The sequence below is a fragment of the Ursus americanus genome, chromosome 18 (assembly GCF_024610735.1).
Source record: "Ursus americanus isolate L20-20 chromosome 18, mUrsAme1.1.p, whole genome shotgun sequence".
Taxonomy (NCBI): domain Eukaryota; kingdom Metazoa; phylum Chordata; class Mammalia; order Carnivora; family Ursidae; genus Ursus; species Ursus americanus.
The window spans coordinates 26,771,685-26,797,376 of record NC_142144.1 but is presented as its reverse complement, the minus strand read 5'-3'; the positions used below and the strand labels follow the sequence as shown (position 1 = coordinate 26,797,376).

Sequence of the window (25,692 nt, the reverse complement as noted above, 5' to 3'; positions counted from 1 at the left end):
AGCATAAAATAACTATCATAAGCATTCTGCATCCAGTGTCAATTTTGAAAGTCTAGTACTCACAATGAGACCCCTGTTACACATCACAGTATATGTGCCATAGCATGTGTGGAAACCACAGGGTTCTGTGACAGCACATAGCAGAGACATCCAACTTACAACAGAATGTAAGAAATTTTTCCTAGAAAAGATAAGTATATAAGTTGGGAGAAGCCCTTCCAGCTTAAAAACACAGCATACACAAATGCATAAAGAAGAAAGAGTGTAGTATTTTGGGGAAAGGAGAAGAAATTCAGTATGGCCATTTCATAGTGATTAGGTTATGGAATATACTTGAGGTTCACTGGGGTGGAGTCCGGAGCTGACGACCAAGAAAGAATTCTTGAGGCGTCTTTGGTGCAAAATTGGTGGTTTACTAAAGCACGGGGACAGGACCTGTGGACAGAAAGAGCTGCTGCACCAGGGTTGTGAGGGGTGGCTGATTATATACCATGCGGTTGGGGGAGGTAAGGAAAAAGGGAGGTTGAGAAAATACTTTCATATGTTAAAGAAGATTCACAAGATACTGGAGGCCTTGCCATTGTCAAATTAAGATTGTTTTTCCCTCTACCAAGGCATTAACATTAAGATGGTTAGGAACTTCCTGGAGGCTGAAGATTATAAGGACATTTAATCGTTATCTACATTTCCTTCCCGAAGCTAGGTTATTGGTAGAAATGCTTCGTTCTTGTACACTGCTAAACTGAGGGAGACTTAAATCTTGCAGGATTGTGGTATCTATAGGTGAACTATTTCTTTGTCCTTTAGGGCAGCCAGGAGTGCCTGAGGAATGTCACACACATCCCATGGGGGGGGGGGGGGCTTGCGGGGTGTCAGTTTCTGTTTTGTCCTCAGCTTGCCTTCTGTTCCCTCATCAATAGCATTGAGGATATCAGTAATGACTTCAGAATTTCTACATTAGAGGGACTTAGGGGTAACAGTGTGGTTGAAGGAGGGGCTAGAGAAGTTTTCATGAAGTTGTGTTGCATAGCAAGCACACTTCTCTTCCTTAGGTTGTAGTTCTATTAGGATGTCATTTGTGGGGAGGCTAATGAAGATTACTGGGAAGCAAACCTACCCAATAATCCTTCCTTGACACCATCAAGGGGGAGAAATAGCTGAAGTGGGAGGAAAGAACTCAGGGATTAAAATAGGTTTTTTGTGATGGATTGCTTTTGGCGAATTACTGTTTTTACTTTCTCTTATTCACCTCGGATTGGATAATATCCTCCCTCATCTGAGACCTCATCTGAAAAGAAAGACAGCCATTCCTCCTCTATACCTTTCTTCTCAATAACCTCACCCAAGGATATAACTATTAAGTTTAATATGTTTTCTGTAACAGTAAAAACTGGCTCCTTTTTGCCTTTCTCTTCTGCCTCCTCTTTCCCTCTCTCCTCTTCCTTCCCAACGAATGTCTTCAAACAAATTAAACCCTCTACCTTAACTGATTCCTTTGTGGAAATAAGTCCATGTGCCAATGTGAATAGAGACAGGAATGGAGATGCAAGAAAAAAGGAGTATTTTCTATGATCCAGCCTTTAGAGTTCACTATCAAATTACTCACAATCAGAAATAAAACTGAGGAAGGAGGGCGCAGGCGGGAGCCGCATGGGCTGGGGTTCCCATGCCTGAGATCCTGAGGCGCCAAAGGGGCCAGGGCCAAGGACACAGTGAAGGGGCTGGGTGGAGGGCAAGGTGCAGGAGGAGAAGTGCAAGAGGAGAGGGAAGATCTGAACCTCCACTTTATTAATAATAAACATCTCCCATTTGTACAATTAAAAAAAAAAAGAAAGTTATTGCTTGCTATTTCAGTTTAACACAGCAGAGAAACATTTTTTTAATACTCTTCCCTTGCTTAGAATCAGTGTAGGAGGGACGCCTGGGTGGCACAGTGGTTAAGCGTCTGCCTTCGGCTCAGGGCGTGATCCCGGCGATCTGGGATCGAGCCCCACATCAGGCTCTTCTGCTATGAGCCTGCTTCTTCCTCTCCCACTCCCCCTGCTTGTGTTCCCTCTCTCGCTGGCTGTCTCTATCTCTGTCGAATAAATAAATAAAATCTTAAAAAAAAAAAAAAAAAGAATCAGTGTAGGAATCTGTGAGAGATAATCTAGTCTAGTCGTTAAGAGGGCTGACTTTGGAGCTAGACAACAGGATTTTGGATTCTGTGTTTAGCATTTATTATCTCTGTGACTTTGTGAAAATTACTTAAACTTTTGTCTCTGTTTCCTCCCCTTGAAATTAAGAGTAAAGAATACTATCTAAAGTAATACTAAAGATTAAATGAGTTAATACATTCAACAGTGTAATGTGCTTACAAGAAAGTATAATTGAAATTAGCCATTATCAGTTTAGTCATATATGGGAGTCTCATTGCCAAAAATTAAAATGGAAGACCTAGATATTCATTTCAAATATCAAATACAAAAATTGAGAAAAAGTACTTACAAATAAGTACTTATAGAATGACACGAACTTACCTAGAAAAACACAAAATACGCTTCTAAGAGGTAAATGGTAAAGAAAGAACAGAAAAACAGAGCATTAAAAAATTACAGAAATTAGGAAGAAAAGTAAGTGACTTATAGGAGAGCAGATTTCAGACCCTGATTTCCAGACTATCACCAGACATATCGGAACCACCTACTATGCCTCTTACTTTATAGATGTTACCTAGTTTAATTTAATTCTTACAACAAACTGCCAAAGAGTTATAGCTTCCCTACCCTCTACCCTCAATTTTACTAGCTGAGACTAGTAGCTAAGCCTCAAAAAAGTTAAGTAACTTAAAATAGTCATACTGAGGATAAGTGTCATGGTACTGAATATGTATGGTATTTCAAATTACATCCAGCTTTATTAGAATGCAGTTACATTTCAAAATATTCATTAATTAAGAGATTATGTACCTACATTCAAAAGCAGTTTGTCCCTAACTTTTATTCATTAGAGACCTGAAACTTTCCAGCACAATTCTCAACTTTCACAATTGTGTGAGCCTCAGTAGCGCTGATCTCTCAGCTCCTGTTTCATCATTAATAAAATTAATACAATATTTCTATCCTTGCTGATTCCAGAGACTAAAAATAAAATAAAGTAATAAGTGAAAGTGATTTGGTAAATCTACATCAGAAATTTGTATTTCCTGAGTCATGTCCTTTTCTCAACCCTTATAGTGACATGGACACATGAAGATGGGGAATTATTCAGCTGTGACTGAATTCTTTCTGGTGGGACTTTCCAAATACCCAGAGCTCCAGCTTTTTCTGTTCACACTCTGCCTCATCATGTATGTGATAATTCTGCTGGGAAACAGTCTCCTCATTATCATCAGCATACTGGATTCTCGCCTCCACACCCCCATGTACTTCTTCCTTGGGAACCTCTCGTTCCTGGACATCTGTTATACATCATCGTCCATTCCTCCAATGCTCATCATATTTAGCTCTGAGACAAAATCCATCTCCTTCATTGGTTGTGCTCTCCAGATGGTTGTCTCCCTTGGGTTGGGCTCCACTGAGTGTGTCCTCCTGGCTGTGATGGCCTATGATCGGTATGTGGCCATCTGCAACCCACTGAGGTACCCCATCATCATGAACAGAGTGCTTTATATGCACATGGCTGCTTGGTCCTGGATCATAGGCTGTCTGAATTCCCTAGTGCAAACAGTCCTGACAATGGTGTTGCCTTTCTGTGGGAATAATGTCATCGACCATCTTTACTGTGAGATCCTGGCCCTTCTTAAGCTCATCTGCTCAGATATTTCCATGAATGTGCTTATCATGACAGTGGCAAGTATTGTTTTATTGGTGATTCCTGTGCTGTTAATTTTCATCTCCTATGTTTTTATCCTCTGTTCCATCCTGAGAATTAATTCTGCTAAGGGGAGAAAGAAAGCTTTTTCTACCTGCTCAGCCCACCTGACTGTGGTTATATTATTCTATGGTTCAGCCCTTTTTATGTACATGAAGCCCAAGTCAAAGGACACAAAAGCATTTGATGAAATCATTGGACTGTCTTATGGAGTGGTAACCCCAATGTTGAACCCCATCATCTACAGCTTGAGGAATAAGGAGGTGAAAGAGGCTGTGAAAAAAGTCCTGAGCAGATACCTGCATCTATGAAAAATATAAACGGTCTTAAGGCCTGTGATATCCTCAGTGTGAGACCAGATCAGATCTTTTGTGTTCACAGATGAAGTCACCGAACCCAGTGTTAAGAGAACCTTTCTGCTCGTAAGTCCAAATATAGGGCTTACATTCTTTCAACACAGAATTCTCATGTAAACCTTCTGAATAGTGTCTAGTCTGCAGTTTTCAGTTGTATGCAGCTCTGCCATTTGGTCCCATACAGGGCACATGGCTTTTCCTCAAGATAAAGCTCTCCTCTCCTCTCTCTCTTCCTTGTTTTTCTCTCTTCTCTTCCCCATTTCCTCCTCCTTCTTTTCCTTTCTCCCTCTCCATCTACTTTGTTTCTCTACCTTCCTTCTGTTTTCCTGGTCTCCTTTCTCAGTCATTTTGAACTGAACCTCTATTATTTTGTTGTCTAGTATCCTTTATTCTGGTAAACGAATGCACTTTTTCTTTTGACATTCAGCAGTGCCACCCTCTGAGTCTATGTGTGCTGGATGGCACTGACCCTACCCTCTGGAAATAGTGGTACAGCTTCAAACAAAAACAAATCCCTCTAGTTACAGTGATTCATTCAGCATAGCAGATGAGTTCTGCCAGGCTAATCAAACTCAATCCAAGAATGCTGTCTCAGTCTAGAAAAGAGGCACTCTTCCTGCTAAGGTTGCTAAACTGGTAAAATGTGAGCCTGGGCCAATCTCTGTCAATAAGAGCAGGGAGTCTATCTGAGAGGCAAAGAGGTGTTGAGAGAAGGAGGGACAGTATGTGTGTGATCCTGCTATTTTAAGTCCTTGATCCAGATATGCCTAACGTCAGTTCACAGTTATTCTTTTTAGATATATGAGTCGATAAATTACCTTTTTATAAAAAACTAATTTTGAGTTGGATTTTCATCACTTATAATCATACAGTCTTAACTAAAGCATTTCTTTGTACTCCTTCTTTCCACTCATATTTTTGAGGCAAAATACATGAGGATATGTTCCCTAAGTGGTCCCAAGTTCTCCAGGCTTCAGGGGCTCTCCTTCCTTTAACAACTAAATAATCTAATTTCTATTCTGTGTGCCTACAGGCATTCCAGTCACCTACCCAATAATTTCTGAGGAGTATTTACATTTTCCTAGTTTGTGGTTTTCATTTTATGTCAGACTATTCTAAATTTCTTTATCATTGGTTGTATACCTCTGTGTTGTTTAAGCTCTCTTTTTGCCCACAAAGAATAAACATAAATCTCCTAAATACCCACATTCAAAAGAACACTATGTTTAACACCTTTATTTAGACTTGAAAATAACATAAAGGGACTATGATCACTACGAAAAATCAGTATTAAATATTACTTTTCTTGGTATCTATTAGCCATCCCCCTTCACATGGGCCCTCTAAAGTCCATTTTCCTCTTTAGCTCCGGTCCTGTTACAAGATTGGTAGTTTCTATTCATTTCCTTCCTCCATAAGAATCAGCACTTCTCTCAATAAAAATGAATGGATATGTAACTCAAAGCACTTGTCAGCATGGTCCTTCTCAAAATGGAGAGTGAGCTTACCCCAAAAGCGGACTGCAGCTTCTACTCTTAGAGCTACAGGAAAAGAACTTCAGGAAGTTTTTTTAAAAACAGTGCTTCCTGGGGCAGCTGGGTGGCTCAGTCAGTTAAGCATCTGCCTTCGGCTTGGGTCATGATCCCAGGACCCTGGGATCGAGCCCCGCATTGGGCTCCCTGCTCAGTGGGAAGCCTGCTTCTCCCTCTCCCACTACCCCTGCTTGTGTTCCCTCTCTTGCTGTGTCTCTCTCTGTTAAATAAATAAAATCTTTAAAAACAAAACAAAACAAAACAAAAAGTGCTTCCTCACAAGCAATGATTTAGAAATACCAAAGCCCAATATACCTTGAGTGATATATTCTGTTTGTGAAAATACATCAATACTCTTTCAACAAAAAGCCAAAGAAAGAAATAATCCAACCATTGCCTGCCTTCTATTATTAGAAGTATTATTACAACCTGGAATCTACATAGCTCATTCTTAACAAAGAAATAGAATCCAACAATCTAAAGTACTTTTAACATTCCCCATTCAAATTTCTTAAAAACTTCCAAAACCACAGCAATCTAATAAAAGTTCCATTTGCATTACAGCCCACAACTGCTCTGGGGTATCTCCCTCTACCATTTACTAAAACCCAGTCTTCCTGCTGTATTCTCCCTGTCTTTTCCCCCCCATCTCACCCTTAAACAGCCTCTTTAAGTAAAACAAGGGTCTGTCCTCCAAGGGCAAGGGACTTGGAGAAAGGTGGATTTTGAAAGAAGTAAGAAATAGGGGTCTAAGTTATGTGCAAACAGTTGTTAAAATTCCCAAGAATTTTTGTCCTACTTATGTCACCTCTTATTTTCATCATGTTTCACAAATGCCACTTTTTTACCACTTTATCAGCTCCTCCAGGAAGAAGCAGTTTCTTTCCCTTCTTCTTCCATTCTTTCATAGATTTTTAAGCACACTTCTATTACACTTCTTATTACAGTGTATTTTATTTATTCAATGTAGCATAAAAAAAAACCATAGGGCTTTTACAAACTCTTAATTCTCCAATTTACAAAGATTATAAACTTAATCTATCAGATTCTCCGTTTGTCCTGACATAAAATGTGGACTTCAGTCTCTCTAAATAGTGGAACTATTATTCAGAAGGTTATATGAGTATTGAATCAGAAAAATTAAAAAAACAAAATGTCTTATTCAGTGCTTGACTAATACCATGCAATGAATAATATACTCTCCCCTTAGCTTTTCCCGGACATGTCTGTCTCTTCTAATAGACTGTGGGTTTCCTGAGGGCAAGATATGAGTAATATTTATTTTACAGCCTCGTTGCCTACAAGAGGCATTCATTCAGCATTTATAAATTCATGAATGAATGAATGTGCGATTGTCTTCTCATGCTGAAGGTAAACAAGCCGATTCGCCATTGCCTAACTAATCCTCATGACTGCTGCCTCGGCATCTTTGCTGATGCCATTATCTCCATCTAAAATTGCCCTCATTTTAACCTATCTATAAAAATTCAAAGTGCCCCTCAAAAAAGTTTCTATGAATTAAAGCCTTTTATTACTGTGCTGACTAGATTCTACCTCTTCTACCAAGTTATATTCCCTATAGCAACCTATTTCAACTTTGGGGTATTTATTATGTGAAGATATATTCCCTTTGATTATGTACACAATATATTGGTTGTTACTGAAATGTCATTAGAAGCAGAACCTGTGAGTTATTTGTCTTACTAGTCCCACAAATATTAACAGAGTGGGCTTCAATCAATACATTGATATTTTGGATTTTGCTTTTTGTATAAAGTCTATTAGTTTTTAAAATAGAATTTTCATATAATACGGGCAGTATACTGTTATATGTGATACATACAACTAACAATAATCCTGGCTAAAATAATATTCCATCTGTCATATATATGGTTTTGTTCGTTCTAGACATCAGAAGTTTGACTGTAATAAATCACGAGTCCATGTAACCACTGTACATACATATAATCCCTTAATTAGTTTAACGAGCTTATAGCTTGATAATGACAAAAATGAAAAGATACTGATATGTACAATACTGACTCCTATATATGTCCTGAGATCTAATCTAATAGGCATTTCAAATATAGTACGTTCAAAACAGAAATCTTGATTTTTCCTATCCCCAAACTATTTCTCCTTATCTTCCACATCTCAGGAACTGGCAATGCCATACACCCACATCCAATCCACCACCAAATCCTACCAACCCTATCTTCAAAATTTACCCTAAATCTGACCACATCTATTGCTACCATTCTAGTTCAAACTACCATCATCTCACCTAAGCTACTACAATGGCTTTCTGAATCACATCCCTGTTCTACTTTTGTTTTCCTACAATCTATTCTCTGCACAGCAGCCAGAGTGTTGTTTCTAGAAAAGTATATACCGAAGTTCTAGAACAGGTAAAAATTAATCAGTGGTATTTTTTAAATCAGAGCAGTGGCTGCCTATGTGGGAGAGGGATTAAACTGAGTATCTACTGGTTCGGGGCATGAGGGAAATTTTCTAAAGTTACATTTATGTTCTATGTCTTGATAGGAATTTGAGTGACAGGCATGCATATGTCAAAACTATGAATATCACATTAAGATTCATGATTTTAATGTACATAAATTTTAAATTAAAAGAGAACTGTAAACACAGATAGGTTTAAACTCTACCTAATGATACACGTGCTGAAGTATTTAGGAAAAAGGGTAATGATGTCTACAGTTTATTCTGAAATGCATCCAAAAATGACATTGATTTAATGGGGGAATAGAAAGATGAACAGACACTTAGATATAAATAAATTTAATATAATGTTGGTGATAAAATCTACTTAATAAATGTATGATGTTCAAAGTAAAATTGTTTCAGTTTTGCTTTATGTTTGAAATTTTTCATAATTCAATGGTGGGAAAAAATTATACAAATCCTGTTAGAATACAGCTCTTGAATACATGTATCAATGAATGAGGCAAGGGTAGAAACTGGATAAAAAACAGTACCATTATAAATTCTCTTAAAATTAACTTAGGAAAAAGTTCCACTATTTTAAAAAGGCAAAACTTTTTAATAAGTTATTTACAACTATTACAAGAGAGAAATTAAAAATAAATTTTAATGGTCCCTATGAAATTTAATTTCCTATACTGAACTCTTGTCAGGGTTTCAGTTGCTATTCCTTGGGGATGGATACAAGGAGAGGAAAAAGAAGAGGAAGAAAAGAAATATATCAGAAGAATTACCAGAATCAGGCCCTAAGGCAATAAGGAAAAAGGAAACAGCAAACATTTCTGGTATGATGTGTTATTGTCACATTCCTTCATGTGTTTTGGCTATTTCTGAGAGAACTACAAGAAAGTCAGATTGCACAGACCTTAGCAAAAGAAATTTAGTTCTTTCTACCATTTATTCTGCAATTACACCTTTTCAATATGATTAGGGCCATAAAGTTTTAAATGCCATTCCTGTATATTCACATAATAATCACCTATATATCTTGTAACATTACTATTCTTAAAATGACCAAGGTACATAATCACTCACATTTTCCAGGACATTTTTTTTAAATGGAACTTTACTAAAAATTAAGTTGAAGTTCATTCAAACAATGACGAGCTATTTCTCTTCTATGCTGCTCATATTCATACCAGATGTGAGACAAACATTGATTATAAATGTGAGGCACTGTATGTTAAAGACAACATACATTAATAGTGGTTGCATTATAATAATGATTCTGGTGATTACTGAATATGTTAATGTGCATGCGGTAATGTATAAGATTATTTAAAAATGGAAAATGAGACATTACTTGATGTAATACACACTACTGGTATTAGTGACAAAAGGACTATTGAAAATAAATGTTACACTTCTCAACAAAAGGTTTAAATTTCATAGCATTTTGAAAGATAGTGTAAGTGCACAAGTCAGTGACTGAACAAATGGAAGAAACTATTGAAACAAACCAGTCAAAACAATTATAAGAACTATTTATCATACTGATCTTGATTCAGAACGAAATTGTGTTTTCATAAAGAAATAAATGCCTGTAAATTTAGATATCTCTGTGTTTAATGTCCTTAATTTTTCATACAGTAGATTAAAATTCAGGAACATAAGCCAAAAAAATTTGACATCTTAGAAAATGAATTTAAGGCAAATACTAATGTCATACCTACTGAAACATAATGCGGTTTTGCACACAACGTATACATCTGCACATTCTAATGATCTAACCATTATAGTAAGACAAGTAGTTTTAAAATGTAAAATTTCCTAGGCTAGTATAAACCTAAGAAATACAGAGCACGAGTACTCCCTTAAAATCTATTTTGCCTTGTCCTTTATATAATTATTTTGGTATTTGTCTCTTTTTCACTGGGTTTTTAATTTTCTAAGATGTCAAATTAGGAAATCCAAAATGTACGTTTTTTACAGTACAAAAAGGAAAACGATAATCCCAGAATAAGGTTCTCTGTATAGATGATGCAAAAGATATCTTCTTCTCTGTTCTTTTGTGTGTATAATACAGTTTAGATTTTTATAGTATGACTCACCAGGTGCACTTAAATTTCAAAATCTAACTTATGAAAAGTCATTTTGAATTAGTATTTTTAAAATGTGTGATATTTACAAGGAAAACACTTTTTAAAATTAATATACAATAAATATATAAGCATGTTTATAATTAAGCATAAAATGAGTAAAATGAGTGTCAGAAAGGAACTATGGAAATTTGTCTAAGAATGTCATGATGCTTTCCACATAGAATATTTATTGAAGTTTTTCAAGATGAAACAGACTCTGTTTTTAATGATGATCTTACTATATCTTAATGTCATAAGACATTTATTTTTCTCAAATGCTTCAAAATTAAGAGTAGACTAAAACTGACATCAGTGAGAATAGAGGCCCAAAGTCAATGAAATATATCTTCAAATTGTTCAAGCAAAATAACTGAAAACCCAGAATTCTGTATTAAATTAAACTACCTTTTGAGAATAAAGACAGTTTTGGAAAAAATGAAGAGATTTTTCCACAGAAAAGAAAGGAATTGTCCCTAGATAAAAGGAATGGAATTAAAAAAAAAATAGGAAATAAAGAAAGTGGCAAATCCACTTTGTGAGTGAATCCAAACTGTCACTGTAAAAGAGAGTGAAAGCGAAAGAGCAAGAGATAGCAATTGCAATTGGGGGACTTAAAAACAAGGTAAAAATGAAACAAATAATACGGAAGATAATAGGAGGGGTTAGAAATAAAAGATCAACATTTTAAGGCCCTTGGTATTATCAGGAGGATTGTAGAGATATTAAGTAGAGATTATGTTAAGTTAAACAAACACCTTAAAAATTATAGTAATCATACAAATGTGTCTGTGTCACTCCACCCTCAAACAGTAGAGAATATTTTTAAATACAATATGTTTATAAAACTTATGATGCATTAGAAAAAGAAGCAGTCTCAACAAATACCAGACAATTAATATCATTCAAACAACAACCCATGGCCATAATGCAACATTAGAAATCAGTATCGAAAAAAGAAAAACTAGCTGGAGGTATCACAATTCCAGACTTGAAGTTCTACTACAAAGCTGTAGTAATCAAAATAGTATGGTACTGGCACAAAAACAGACATACAGATCAATGGGACAGAACAGAAGAGCCAGAAATAAACCCACAATTATATGGTCAATTAATTTTCAACAAAGGAGGAAAGAATATACAGTAGGAAGACAGTCTCTTCAACAAATGATGTGGGGAAAACTGGACAGCTACATGTAAAAGAATGAAACTGATCCACTTTCTTACACCATACACAAAAATAAACTCAAAATGGATTAAAAACCTAAATGTGAGACTTGAAACCATAAAAATTCTAGAAGAGAGCACAGGCAAGCATTTCTCTGATGTTGGCTATAACAACATTTTTCTAGATAGGTCTCCTGAGGTAAAGGAAATAAAAGCAAAAATAAACTATTGGAACTACATCAAAATAAAAATCACAGGCACAGCAAGGTAAACAATCAGCAAAACTAAATGACAACCTACCAAATGGGAGAAGATATTTGCAAATGACGTATCCAATAAAGGGTTAGTATCCAAATATATAAAGAACCTACACAACACCCAAAAAAATCCAAATAATCCAATTTAAAAATGAGCAGAAGAAATGAACAAACATTTCTCCAAAGAAGACATACAGATGGTCAACAGACACATGAAAAGGTGCTCATCATCAGGGCATGCAAATCAAAACCATAATGAGGTACTACCTCACACTAGTTAGAATGGCTAAAATAAAAAACACAAGAAACAAGTATTGGCAAGAATGTGGAGGAAAAGGAATCACTGTCCACTCTTGGTGGGAATGCAAACTGGTGCAGCCAATGTAGAAAATACTATGGAGGTTCCTCAGAAAGTTAAAAATAGAACTACCCTACCATCTCTTATTCGCACTACTGGGTATTTACCCCCCAAAAATACAAAAACATGAATTCAAAGGGATACATGCACCGTGTTTATGGCAGCATCGTTTACAATAGCCAAACAATGGAAGCAGCCCAAGTGTCTACTGATAGATGAATGGATAAAGAAGATGTGGTATGTGTGTATACACACACACAAACACAAACACACACACACACACACACACCAGAATATTATTCATCCATAAAAAAGAATGAAATCTTGCCATTTGCAATGACATGGATGGAATATATAAGAGTATAATACTAAGTGAAATAAGTCAGTCAATGAAAGACAAATACCATATGATTTCACTCATATGTAAATTTAAGAAGAAAAAAAAACAAGCAAAGGGGAAAAAAAGAGACAGACAAATCAAGAACCAGATTCAAATACAGAGAACAAACTGATGGTTACCAGAGGAGAGGAGAGGAGAGGAGAGGGGAGAGGAGAGAGGAGACGGGAGAGGGGAGAGAGGAGACGGGAGGGGAGGGGATGGGTGAAATAGTTGATGGGGATTAAGGAGTGCACTTGTGATGAGCACCAGCTGATGTACGGAATTGTCGAATCACTATATTGTACACATGAAACTCGCTGTATGTTTACTAAGCATAAATGAGAGAAGAGGAGATGAAATAAAAATTAAATAAAATAAAATAATAAAAAAATAAAATATTGAAAAGAGAAAGTCCAAAAAATGTCTTTTAAATGTGGAAACATTGAAACTTTTAATAACTGATAGGTCAAACTTTTAATACTTTTAATAACTGATAGGTCAAAAAGAATCATGACAGAAACTTCAACATATTTATAACTTATGATAATAATATGATTATCAAAATTGGTGGAATGAATGGATTTACCATCTTGAATACATGTACTGGAAAATAAGAAAGATTGAAAATTAATACACTAAGAATCCAATTCAAAGAGTTATATAAAGGGAAAATGGAACAATCTAAAGATAGGTGAAGACTGAATCAGTAGTTTAAAATTTTACCAGGCCCAAACAATTTCCCTGCTTAGTTCTAATACATTTTTCAAGAACAGGTAACCCCTACCATAAAGAAATTGTTTCATAAAATATAAAAAGGTGGTTGGAAGGTCTTCTCTTTTTATAAGCTTGATAAAACACTGAAACAAAAACCGAACAAGGACAGTATAAGAAAGAAAAAAATTATGAGCCAATCTTACTTATAAACATAAACAGAAAAATTACAAATAAAATAGTAGCAAACAGAATCTAACAATGTACAAAATAATGATGCTGAACATCCAAGTAGGGTTTATCTCAGGAATGCAAGAATGTCTTAACATTAGAAAATATTTTAATGTAATTCATCACAATAGCAATTAAAGGATAAAAACAAACGATTATTTTAGTAAATGTAGGAAAAGCTTTTCATCAAATTCAAAAGGCATTCATACATTTTTTAGAAAACTTGGCAAACTAAAACAGAAGAAAACTTCTTTAACTTGATAAAGGGTATTTCTCAAAAACTTATAACTAGCAAATTCCCTTTTCCCTTTGAAGTTCCAAATTCAACATCATACAAAAATCCTATGCAGCACAAGACAGAGAGAGGGAAAGAGAAGAGGAATTGGGTAAGGGAGAAGGAGGGAGGAAGGGGGGGAAGAAAGGAGAGGAGAGAGAAAGGAAAGAAGGAGAGAAAAATAAGAAGGAAGGAAAGAAGAAAGGAAAATAGGAAAGAAAGAAATAAGAAAGGGAAAGAGGAAGAGGAATGCGGGAGGAAAAATTTTCCTCAACCCTTCAAAGATTCTTCCAGCTGGTCTGAGAATTAAACTGACATGAAACAGGTTAATAAAAGAAAATAAAATTTAATTTCATACATACAGGAACTCCACATATATGAGAGGTTCAAAGGCGGAAAAATAAAATTACGTATATATGCCATTCTGAGCCAAGGAATGGGATAGGGGCCTAGGACTTCAAAGGGGAAGTGGGCAATAAAAAGGGCAGATGTTTGGTAATTAGATGTTTGCCCTGCCACACAGATAAGTCACTCAGATAAAATTCATCTCTGATAATAATTCTTGTTCTGGGAAAGACTCATAATTTAGATTCTTCTACATAGTTAAGAGAGGGGCAAAAATTTCTCTTGAGCCCTCAGGATCTCAAATGCCTTCAATTAAAAATTGTCCACATGACAAAGTGGCACATTTTGGGGAGACTTGTTCTGAACCCCTTCAGGAGGAAGAAAAGGAGAAGAGGTTAGATTAGAAAAGGAGAAACGAAATTGTCATTATTGTCCAAAAATAAGGTTGTTTACATAGGAAGTGAGGGAAAAAATTATTTTAAAAAAACCTTAAAATTTAAACTAAGGCTATAGCAAGGCTGCTAAATACATGATCAACATATAAAATTCAAAAGCATATTTTAGAGCAGTTACAACTGTTTAGAAAATGCACTTTAAAAAGCATCTCACAGTAACCAACAAAAGTATAAAGTGTCCATGAATAAATCTATAAAAGCTGTATAAGGCATTTGTAAAGAAAAGTATAAATCTTCACTAAAGCACCTAGAACACTTCCCACAAACTGGGGAGCTATATTTTGTTCATGTTATGAAATTCAAAAATAAATATATTAATTCATCCCAAATTTTTCCATAAATTTAGTGTAAATTTCTCCAAAATGAAATGGGAATTTTTTAAAAATTTCTGGTTTACCCCCAAATTCAAATTGAACAGTGAAAGCTAAGAGTAGCCAAAATGATGTTAAAATAAGAATGACATATTTACTTACCAAATGTCAAATGGATGATAAAGCTACAGTAATTCAGATAGCATAGTACTGGTTCAGAAAAAGATAAATATATCAATGAAGTAGGGTAGAGAATTCAGAAATAGCCCAGGCATGTGTGAAAGTTTATATACTAAATAAATGATACTTGATATAAGTTGGTATTACAAATCGGTAGGGAACAAAGGAAGCATTTAATAAATTATACTTTGGTAATGGACTACTAATATTGAAAAAATAATTAAACCTTCACCTCACAGTGTTACCAAAATAATTTGAGACTGATCAAATATCAAAAGTAAAACTGTACATCGAGAGGAAAATATAAGATACAGGATATCTTTAGGATGTCTTTATGTACTGTGATAGGACAAGTAGATCCTAAATGATCAAAAAAAAAGAGGCAGAAAACAAAGGACTAATAATTCAAGATTATAATCTATATGGCAAAAATGCATCATTAAAAGGTTTAAATAAAAGCACTAATGGAAGACTGTATCAGTAACAAATGCACCAAAAAAGGATTAGCATCCAGAGTATTAAAAAAAAAAAGCTATCACATTAATAAGAAAAAAATGAGCAATGTAACAGATAATTGGGCAAAGGGTATAAACAAGGACCTCAAAGAAAAGGAAAGCAGTATAACCTATAAAATTACGAAAAAGATGCTCAATTCAGAGATGGCTGGGTGGCTCAGTCTGTTAAGTGGTTGACTCTTGATTTCGGCTCAGGTCATGATCTCAGGGTTGTGAGATTGAGCCCCACGTGGGCTCTGAGCTCAGCACAGAGTCCAGTTGAGATTCTCTCTCCCTCTACCTCTACTTCTCCCTGACTCACACTCACTCACTCTGTCTCTAAAATAAATAAAATCTTTAAAAAAAAAAGAAGAAGAAGAAAAGAAAAGATGCTCAATTCACATGAAATCAGAAAAATATAAATTAAATCAATGAGACATTTCTCTGCCAAAAGATAAGCGAACATTAAACTTCTACAAAAATTATCAAGAATACAAAGAGGAAATCCCAATCACTGACATGGGAGTATAAATCCATACTATAAGAAGTGTGAAGTTGACTCATTAATTCCACTTACAGGTATATTCCCAAGGAGATATTTACAGTTACTCACTGAAGCATAACTTATAAAATAAACATACTGAAACATCTAAATATCAACATGGGAAAGAATAACTACATTATGGTATCGATACTTCTAACGCAGGATTATAGGAGAGCAAGTAAAATGAACCAGCTCTAAACTAATCATTTTGTTGACCTTCAGCAGCTTCTTTGAGCTTCTTTTTGCTGCTTTTGTTTTACTCTGTACAATGGAAATATCAATGTCACAAAATAAAATGAAAGAGAGTAATAAAGAATTCAGTAGAAAGCATAACATACATGACAGCTCCTATGTGATATCAGACTCATCAGAACCTGATGTTCTTATCTGGGAAACAGGTATCACTCACATTCTCTGAAAGAGAGGTAGGAATGGGATATATGACTAGAAAATTTTAAGTAAATATTTACTAAAACCTCTTAAAAAATGAGAAAAGCAGCTAAATAGGAATGAGGATTAAACAATCAAATGAGGCCCTAGTTCCCATTAGGGGCTCATAAAGAAGACTCTAGTAACATGAATCTACCATGTCTCACTCCAAAACAGTTATAGGCTCAAGACCATTATTTAATTTAAAAAAAAAAAACTATGAATAAAACTTATACTGAGGCAGCATGTAAAGTTCTAACTTTTCACTATTTTCAGTTTTTATTTTGTGCTGAGGGGGAGTTTCAGATGACTCCAAGGGAGTAGGAAAACTGGGAACTGTATTTTTTTTTTTAATATTCAGTGTCTTTATATAAAAAGAAAATCATCTTGAATAATAAGCCTGTTTCTAGGAGTACTATTAAGCTACCTTGAGAAGTCAACTTAGGATGTTTTTCAGAGGGAATTTCAATCTGAATAGAGCTGATTTCCCATAAACTACGTGTCTGCCAACCTTCTTAAGAGATAGAGGGACATTTGAACTTAGATCATGAACTGACTTTGGGAAAATCCTAAACCATATCCTGAAGGACTTAACAAGGGACAGAAGAGAAAACATGCCCCCAGTGTTTGGACACAGCCTGCAAGACCCTTGCATTAATGCTCTGGCCCTTAACACAATATTGAGGATAAATGAAACATAAAAAAATTATAAAGATTCTACAAAAACAATCAATGATAGTCAAGCAAAGCCAAAACAGATCAAAAAGTAAATTAATATTCAGCTAGTAAGAAACTATGACAACTTGTGGAGGTGAAGAGAAATACATCGGAGAGCACTAGATAATGGGTGTTCACTTGGAAGAGGAACTTCATGAAAAAAAGACGTGTCACAAACTAAGTGCCACAAATGCCTAAAGCTAAAAGGGGGTTCAACTTACACCAAGGAAAGAAACCAGCCATATTCAGTAATAAAAATCTAAAACATACAGCAAAAGATCCATAAATACTTCCTTCATAACATTTCTCCCCAACTACATTTGGCACAAGGATTATTCAAAGCAATAGACTTGCAAAGCCTATTTTAGAAAATAATTGCATTTATTAATAAGAGGTTTTAAAATATCATTGGTACTAGAATTCACTTTCAAATGCAAAACACTAAGTCCATTAATATATTTAAAAAGGAATATATAATGGGTATATAGTAAACTCACATTTTTATGTTTCAGTAATAAAAACAATTCACTTTATCAATAGAAACATTAAATAAATTCATACTATATTTAATATTGAGCTGCTTGCAAATCTTTCCTCCTTCTTATTCTAAGAAGACTAGCAGCAAAGAGGCTGATACAGAAATATCAAGACATGTTCATAAACTTAAGAAGAGGCATCCAGTCTTTCTTCTTCCCCACAGCATCTAATCCAATGCTCAACACACAAGAGGTGCTTAATAATATTCACTGATATGAGTAGAATACTTCTTAAGGAACATTTTGAAAATTTAATTGACACATTATTACCACTTATTTATATTAATAATAAAGCAATTAACAAAAGTTATGATGGTAATTCATCTGCACTAAAGTTTTTCTCTCCAATACATAATCCCATATGGAAAAAAAGAAGAATTGTAAATTAACTCCACTCTATATTTTGTTACGGAACTCAAAAATTACAACAAAAATTGCACAATTTGAGCTTTTAATGAAGTAAAAAGTAGTCTATACCACCATCTAGTGGCCTCAGAATATAATAGTACAAAGAAAAGTACTTACCAGGAATGTCACCAAATACAAGCATCTGGAGTTTACATGTAGAGCTCCTGCCTTCCTCCCTACTCAGTTGGGACAGCATTGGTTCCACCTCTGTTGCTTCCTTCTGCAGATCTGCATGAGCTGGACCTTTGGACAAAACCATGCAGGAATACGATCAAGTGGACTGTTGCCTTTGCCACCTCATATAATTTCTTCCACCCTTAAACTGATACCTATTTATTACGTGAGATGCAAAACTGCATCTTAATACCCATTAAACCAAATGAGCAATAATTAAAAACTGGTCAGAAAGGGGCTCCTGGGTGGCACAGCGGTTAAGCGTCTGCCTTCGGCTCAGGGCGTGATCCCGGCAATCTGGGATCGAGCCCCACATCAGGCTCTTCTGCTATGAGCCTGCTTCTTCCTCTCCCACTCCCCCTGCTTGTGTTCCCTCTCTCGCTGGCTGTCTCTATCTCTGTCGAATAAATAAATATAAAAATCTTAAAAAAAAAAAAACTGGTCAGAAAAACCTCATACACTGTGGTTAAGGGTATAAATTTATAAGACAGTTTGGCACTGTTTGGTAAAGCTAAATATGTGCATATCTTATGATCCAGCAATTTTATTCCTAGATCATATAAACTAGAGCAATGGTTCATAACCTCCAGTACACAGATCCCCAAAGGGTCTAGGTATAGAATTCAGAGGGCCTGATAACTTGGATGAAAAAAAAGTTACATCTTTAATGTCACCAACTTCTAACTGAAAATAAGCATTTCCTTTGAATATGAATGTAAGCAACAAATCACAGTATTTTTTGTACAAGTCACGTTAGCAAGATAGACTTTGTAACCAATAAAAATCAGATATTGTCAAATTCCATTAACAGATCAAAATTTCTTATATGCTTATCACTAATTCAAAATTATATTTCATATCTACTGATAGATCTTACTATTTAGTACCCTAATAAAGAACTATGTCTACTTCTTTTTGAAGATTTGCTTTTTGTTTTCCAGTTTTTTTGAGATATAATTGACATATAACACTGTGTAAGTTTGTTTTCTTTGTATCTTTTTTTTGTAATTTATACTTTATTTTCTTTGTAACCCTATTCATTTGTTATACATTTAAAAACATTTGGAGGGTGCTCCTGAGTGGTTCAGTCAATTAAGTGTTTGCCTTTGGCTCAGGTCATGGTCCTGGGGTCCTGGGATCAAGCCCAGCATCTGAGCGACCTGCTCTGTAGGGGGCCTGCTTCTCCATCTCCCTCTGCCTGTCGCTCTTCCTGCTTGTTCTCTCTCTCTCTCTCTCCTTCTCTCTCTCTCTGTGTCAAATAAACAAATAAAATCTTTAAAAAATAAAAAAATTAATAAAAACATCTGGAGACTATAGACACAAGATTTCCAAAGGGTTTTAAGACACAAAAAAGGTTTAGAATGCCTGCCCTGAAAAAATACTTCCATTGGAACCAGGAAACATCTACAAAGAAAAAACAGCTTTGTTCATATAGTCAGATGGACACATAAATTAAGGAATGGAAGAGCACAGAAATTAATTACTACAACTATATTAACATGGGTGATTTTCAAAAGCCTAAAGTTAAAGCTAAGAATTATGTAACAAAATTTTTTAAAAATCTGATTCCATTTAAAGAAATGTTTAAAATAGACAAAGCAAAACAATATCTTCTATAGTATTATTTACAAATGTAAATTTTAAAGACATCAATATAATGATTAACACACAATTTGAGATCATGGTTAATTCAAGGAGATCTGGGAGGGTGTTATAGAGAAAATGGTACCAGGAAAGAACATGTATTGAGCTTCTAAGTTGCTGGAAATATTTTATTCCCTAAGCTTGGTGGCAGGGGCACAGATGCTCATTTTATTATTTTCTTTAAAATGTAGATACATTAAAGATATATTAAATATACTTTTGTACTGGGGTGCCTGGGTGGCTCAGTAGGTTCAGTGGCCAACTCGTGATTTCAGCTCAGGTCATGATCTCAGGGCTGTGAGATCAAGCCCCCTATCAGGCTCTGTGCTTAGTGGGGTGTCTGCTTGAGATTCTTTCTCCCTCTCTCTCTGCCCTTCCCCCAGATCACACACTCTCTCTCAAATGAATAAATACCTCTTTAAAAAAATAAAAATTTAAAAAATGGTAATCTCAACAAATTAAAAAAAATCAAAGTCACACCTTTAATTTTATCTGACCACAATGCTATGGAAGTTCAATAACATACTACTAAACAATGAATGGGTTAACCAAGAAATCAAAGAAGAAATAAAAAATTACATAGAAACAAATGAAAATGAAATCACAACAGTCCAAAACCTTTGGGATGCAGCAAAAGTCGTGCTAAGATAGAAGTTATAGCAATACAGGCCTGACTCAAGAAACAAGAAAAATCAAATAAACAACCTAACCTGACACCTAACGAAGCTAGGAAAAGAAAAACAAACCAGAAACCCAGCAAAAGGAAGCAAATAATAAAGATTAGAGCAGAAATAAATGATATAGAAGCAAAAAAAACCCAAAAACAAAAACCAAAAAACTATAGAACAGACTGAAGAAATCAAGAGCTGGTTCTTAAAAAGGTCAAAATTTACAAATCTCTAGCCAGACTCATAAAAAGAGAGAGAGAGAGAAAGAGAGAGAAAAAGGACCCAAATACATAAAATCACTAATGAAAGAGGAGAAATGACAACACCACAGAAATATGAACAATCCTAAGAGAATAGTATGAAAATCTATATGCCAACAAATTGGACAATGAAGATAAAATGAACAAATTCCTAGAAATATATAACCTACCAAAAATAAAGTAGAAAGAAACAGAAAATTTGAACAGACCAATTACCAGCAATGAAATTGAATCAGCAATCAAAAAACTCCCAAAAAACAAAAGTCCAGGACCAGACAGCTTCACAGGCGAATTCTACCAAATATTCAAAGAAGAGTTAATGCCTCTTCTTCTCAAACTACTCCAAAATATAGAAGAGGAAGGAAAACTTATGAATTCAATCTATGAGGCTAGTATCACCCTGACCAAATCTAGATAAAGACACCACAAAAAAAAAGGGTACTACAGGACAAAATTTGTCATGAATATAGGTGATAAAATCCTCAACAAATTATGAGCAAACTGAATCCAACAATACATTAAAACAATCATAAACCATCATCAAGTAGGATTTATCCCCAGGATGCAAAGGTGGTTCAATATTTGCAAAACAATCAATGTGATATGTCACATTAATAATAGAAAGAATAAAAATCACATGATCATTTCAACAGACACAAAAAAGCATTTGACAAATACAACAACCATTCATGATAAAAACCCTCAACAAATTAAGTTTAGAGGGAATATATCTCAACATAATAAAGGGCACTTACGAAAAACCCACAGCTAACATCATCCTTAATGAGGAAAAACTGAGAACTTTTCCTCTATGGTCAGGAACAAGATAAGAATGTCCACTCTCACCACTTGATTCAACATAAAACTAGAAGTCCTAGCCACAGCAATTGGACAACTAAAACAAATAAAAGTCATCCAAATTGGTAAGGAAGAATAAAACTCTCATAATTTCCAGATGACATGATACTATATATAGAAAACCCTAAAGACTCCGCCGAAACAAACAAAAACCTACTAGAACTGATAAATGAATACAGTAAAGTGGCAGGACACAAAACCAATGTACAGAAATCTGTTGCACTCCTATACATTAATAATGAAGCAGCAGAAAGTGGAATTAAGAAAATATTCCCATTTATATTTGTACCAAGAATAATAAAATATCTAGGAATAAACATAATTAAAGAGGTGAAAGACTTGTACTCTGAAAACTATAAAACACTGATGAAAGAAATTCAAGACAATAAAAAGAAATGGAAAGACATTCCATGCTCAAGGGTTGGAAGAACAAATATTGTTAAAATGTATATGTTACCCAAAACAATCTACAGATTTAAGGCAATCCCTATCAAAATACCAACAGCATTTTTTATAGAACTAGAACAAACAATCCTAAAATTTGTATGGAATTACAAAGGACCTGGATAGCCAAAGAAATCTTGAAAACCAAAAATAAAACTGGAGTTATCACAATTGAATATTTCAAGTTATATTACAAAACAGCAGTAATTAAAACAGAATGATATTGGCATAAAAATAGACACATAGATCAATGAAATAGAATACAAAATACAGAAATAAACCCACAATTATATGGTCAATTAATCTTCGACAAAGGAGGAAAGAATATACAATGGGAGAAAGAGTCTCTTCAACAAATGGTGTTGGGAAAATTGGACAGACACGTGAGAAGAATGAAGCTGAACCACTTTCTTTCACTATACGCAAAAATAAACTCAACGGATTAAAGATCTAAATATGAGAACCGAAACCATAAAAATCCTTGAAGAGAGCACAGGCAGTAATTCTCTGACATTGGCCATAGCAACATTTCTCTATATAGGTCCCGTAAGGCAAGGGACATAGAACCAAAAATAAACTGTTGGGACTATATCAAAACAAAAAGCTCTCAGTGAAAGAAACTATCAACAAAACCAAAAGACAACCTACTGAATGGGAGAAGATATTTGGAAATGGCATATCCAATAAAGGGTTAGTATCCAAAATATATAAAGAACTTCTACAACTCAACACCCAGAAGATAAATTCTCCAATTAAAAAATGGGCAGAAGACTTGAACAGACATTTCTCCAAAGAAGACATCCAGATAGCCAACAGACACATGAAAAGATGATCAACATCACTCATCAGGAGGAAAATGCAAATCTAAACCCCAATGATATATCACCCCACACCTGTTAGAATGGCTAAAATAAAAAACAGAAGGAACAACAAGTGTTGGCAAGAGTATGGGGAAAAAGGAACCCTTTGCACTGCTGGTAGGATTGCAAACTGGTGCAGCCAACATAGAAAACAGTATGGAGGTTCCTCAAAAAATTAAAAATAGGACTATCCTACAATCCAGTAATCACACTACTGGGTATTTACCCCCCCAAAATACAAAAACACTAATTCAAGGGGATATATACACCATATGTTTATGGCACCATTATTTACAATAGCCAAATTGTGGAAGCAGTGAAGTGTCCATTGATAGATGAATGGATAAAGATGTGGTATATATACATAATGGAATATAATTTAGCCATAGAAAGAATGAAACCTTGCTATTTGCAATGACATGGATGGAGCTAGAGAGGATAATGCTAAGTGAAATAAGTTAGTCAGAGAAAGACAAATACCATATGATCTCACTCATATGAGGAATTTAAGCAAAACAAATAAGCAAAGGAAAAGAGAGAAAGAGACAAAACAAGAAACAGAGTCTTAACTATAAAGAAAAAACTGATGCTTACCAGAAGAGAGGTGGATGGGGGGATGAGTGAAATAAGTGGTGGGGATTAAAGAGTACACTTATCATGAGGCAATAACATAAAATAAATATATATAAAAAAAATAAAAAATAAATAAAAATGAATGGTAGACTGGATTTGTTTTACAATCTGCCTTTAAACCCTGGCTGAGCCACTTAGCAGCAGTGAATCTCGGGAAATTATTTAATCTGAGTCTTACCTTTCTCACTTATAAAGGTAGATAACGTTTAACTTACAGCACTTTGAGGATAATTAAAGCCTGTGAGAAACTGAATAGGAGATTATCTTAGGCACGTGATACCACTTAACAATGTTCATCTATCTCTAAGTTATAGCTGTGAATTTTACTCCTGTGTTGTAAGCATTTCCTTTTAGATCTTCTTGGGGGTTCTATCTTTTTGCTGACTAGAAGCAATTAATGATGAGGTTCTAGTGAATGGCAAAACCACAAATTGAAGGAAATCTGTGTCCTTAATTCAACATGTATAGAAGAACTGCCCATATACTAGGAAAACTCACTTTGGATTCTTACAAAAAGTAAGTTTGAGTCATAATACACTTTTGGTATTAATTTGTAAAAGCAAATTTGCCTATGCTAATTAATATATTCCTGAAAGATACTACCAATATTGAGATCTCTGGCCGCCTTCTCTCCTCAACTTCAGGAACCTGGCAATAAAGATTATATCGCACAGATGGGACGCTGAAAGTTTCTTTTCAGGGGAAATCTTACTAGACAAGAGAAATAACTCACAGAAAATAACAGTTGAGGTGAGGGAAGTCCACTGAAGGTCCAGGCAGGTCACATTACAGTAAAGCCCATTACTTAACAAGACCTACCCATACTCATATAGCTTTCAAAATTTTTTTGTCTCACTCCAAATATAAGCTGATAGACAAAGGTCATGAAACAAAAAATTTTTCATAACTTAAGAGTATCCAGATTGGAGAGGGTCTACTGAAATAATAAATTTAAAAAACAAAAACAAAAAAACCATCTATTGCAAGGCACATTACTGTGAAATTTCAGAAAATCAGGAAGAACGAGAAAAACATAAAAACTTCCAGAGAGAATCAAGTCACATACCAAAAAATCAGAAATCAGAGTAGCATAAATTTTTCACTAGAAGCTATAATGCAATGATGCATTACTTTAAAAATATGAGGAAAAAATTATTGCCAATGTAGAATTTCATACCCAACCAAACTATAAATTAAGAGGGTTGATAAAATAAAAACAGTTTTAGAGATGAAGTTCTCAAAAGTTTAACTCCCATGTACCCTCTCCTAAAATTAGGAGGGGAAAAAAAAAGACAATATCCTGAAAACAGGAGATCCAAAACGAGGCAAATGATATTTCCCAGGATGTAAGTGAAAGGGGATCTCAGAAGTACTACCATGCCACCTTAGAGAACAACTAGTCCACAGTGGAGCAAGAGAACAAAGAATTTCCAAAAGATAACTCCATTAGATGAAACTGACAAGCTGATTAATAGCTTTAATCACATTGAAGGAAAAAAATGTATACTTTAGGCAAAGACTTTGGTGATTAGTAAGTGATAGGTATAAAGAAAATAATAGAAACAAATGAGAGAAAAATAAAAGTCACCCTCCTATTGATGACAGTTATAGGTTTAAGCCATATAACAGTAGCTTAAACTAGAAGATGATTTCTCTTGTAAAATAAGTCCAGAGATAGGCAGTCCACAGATCCTAGCATGGTGTTCCCTGGTGACAGAACCTAGGCTTCTTCTCTCTTGTTCTACCATCTCCAGCATGTGGCTTCTACCACACAATCCAAGAGCTTTTCCCATTATATCCACATTTCAGCATGCAGAAATAAGAAAGGGCCAAAAAGGAGAACCACCCCTCCTACACTGCTTAAGATCACTTACAGTAAAGTCATAAATGCACTAAATAAAGGCACTGGCCAGGACTCAGTCACATGCCTGCACCAAGCTGCACAGTTTCTACTGCAAATTTTTTAAAAAGGGGGACAGAAGGAGAATGGATAATGATAAACAGCTAACAGTCTCTGCTACCTCCCTCCAACACT

At 34.9% G+C, this 25,692-nt stretch overlaps 1 protein-coding gene and 1 long non-coding RNA gene across 2 annotated transcripts in view; one reads left to right on the top strand and one right to left on the bottom strand.

Annotated features, from left to right (window-relative positions):
* The window catches only part of LOC123781066 (uncharacterized), a 614,912-nt gene that overhangs the window by 587,654 nt on the left and 1,566 nt on the right, over positions 1-25,692 (bottom strand). Inside the window, exon 2 of the long non-coding RNA XR_015727365.1 lies at positions 18,234-18,359. This is a non-coding gene — a long non-coding RNA (uncharacterized LOC123781066). The remainder of the gene's footprint in view (positions 1-18,233; positions 18,360-25,692) is intronic.
* LOC123781061 (olfactory receptor 13D1) lies at positions 3,228-4,163 on the top strand. The gene has a single exon (XM_045780359.2). It carries the CDS (start codon positions 3,228-3,230, stop codon positions 4,161-4,163), a length of 936 nt encoding a protein of 311 aa, XP_045636315.2.

Bases quoted from the DNA above. Each gene is read 5' to 3' on its own strand.
- LOC123781061 (XM_045780359.2), top strand. From the start codon at position 3,228: ATGAAGATGGGGAATTATTCAGCTGTGACTGAATTCTTTCTGGTGGGA.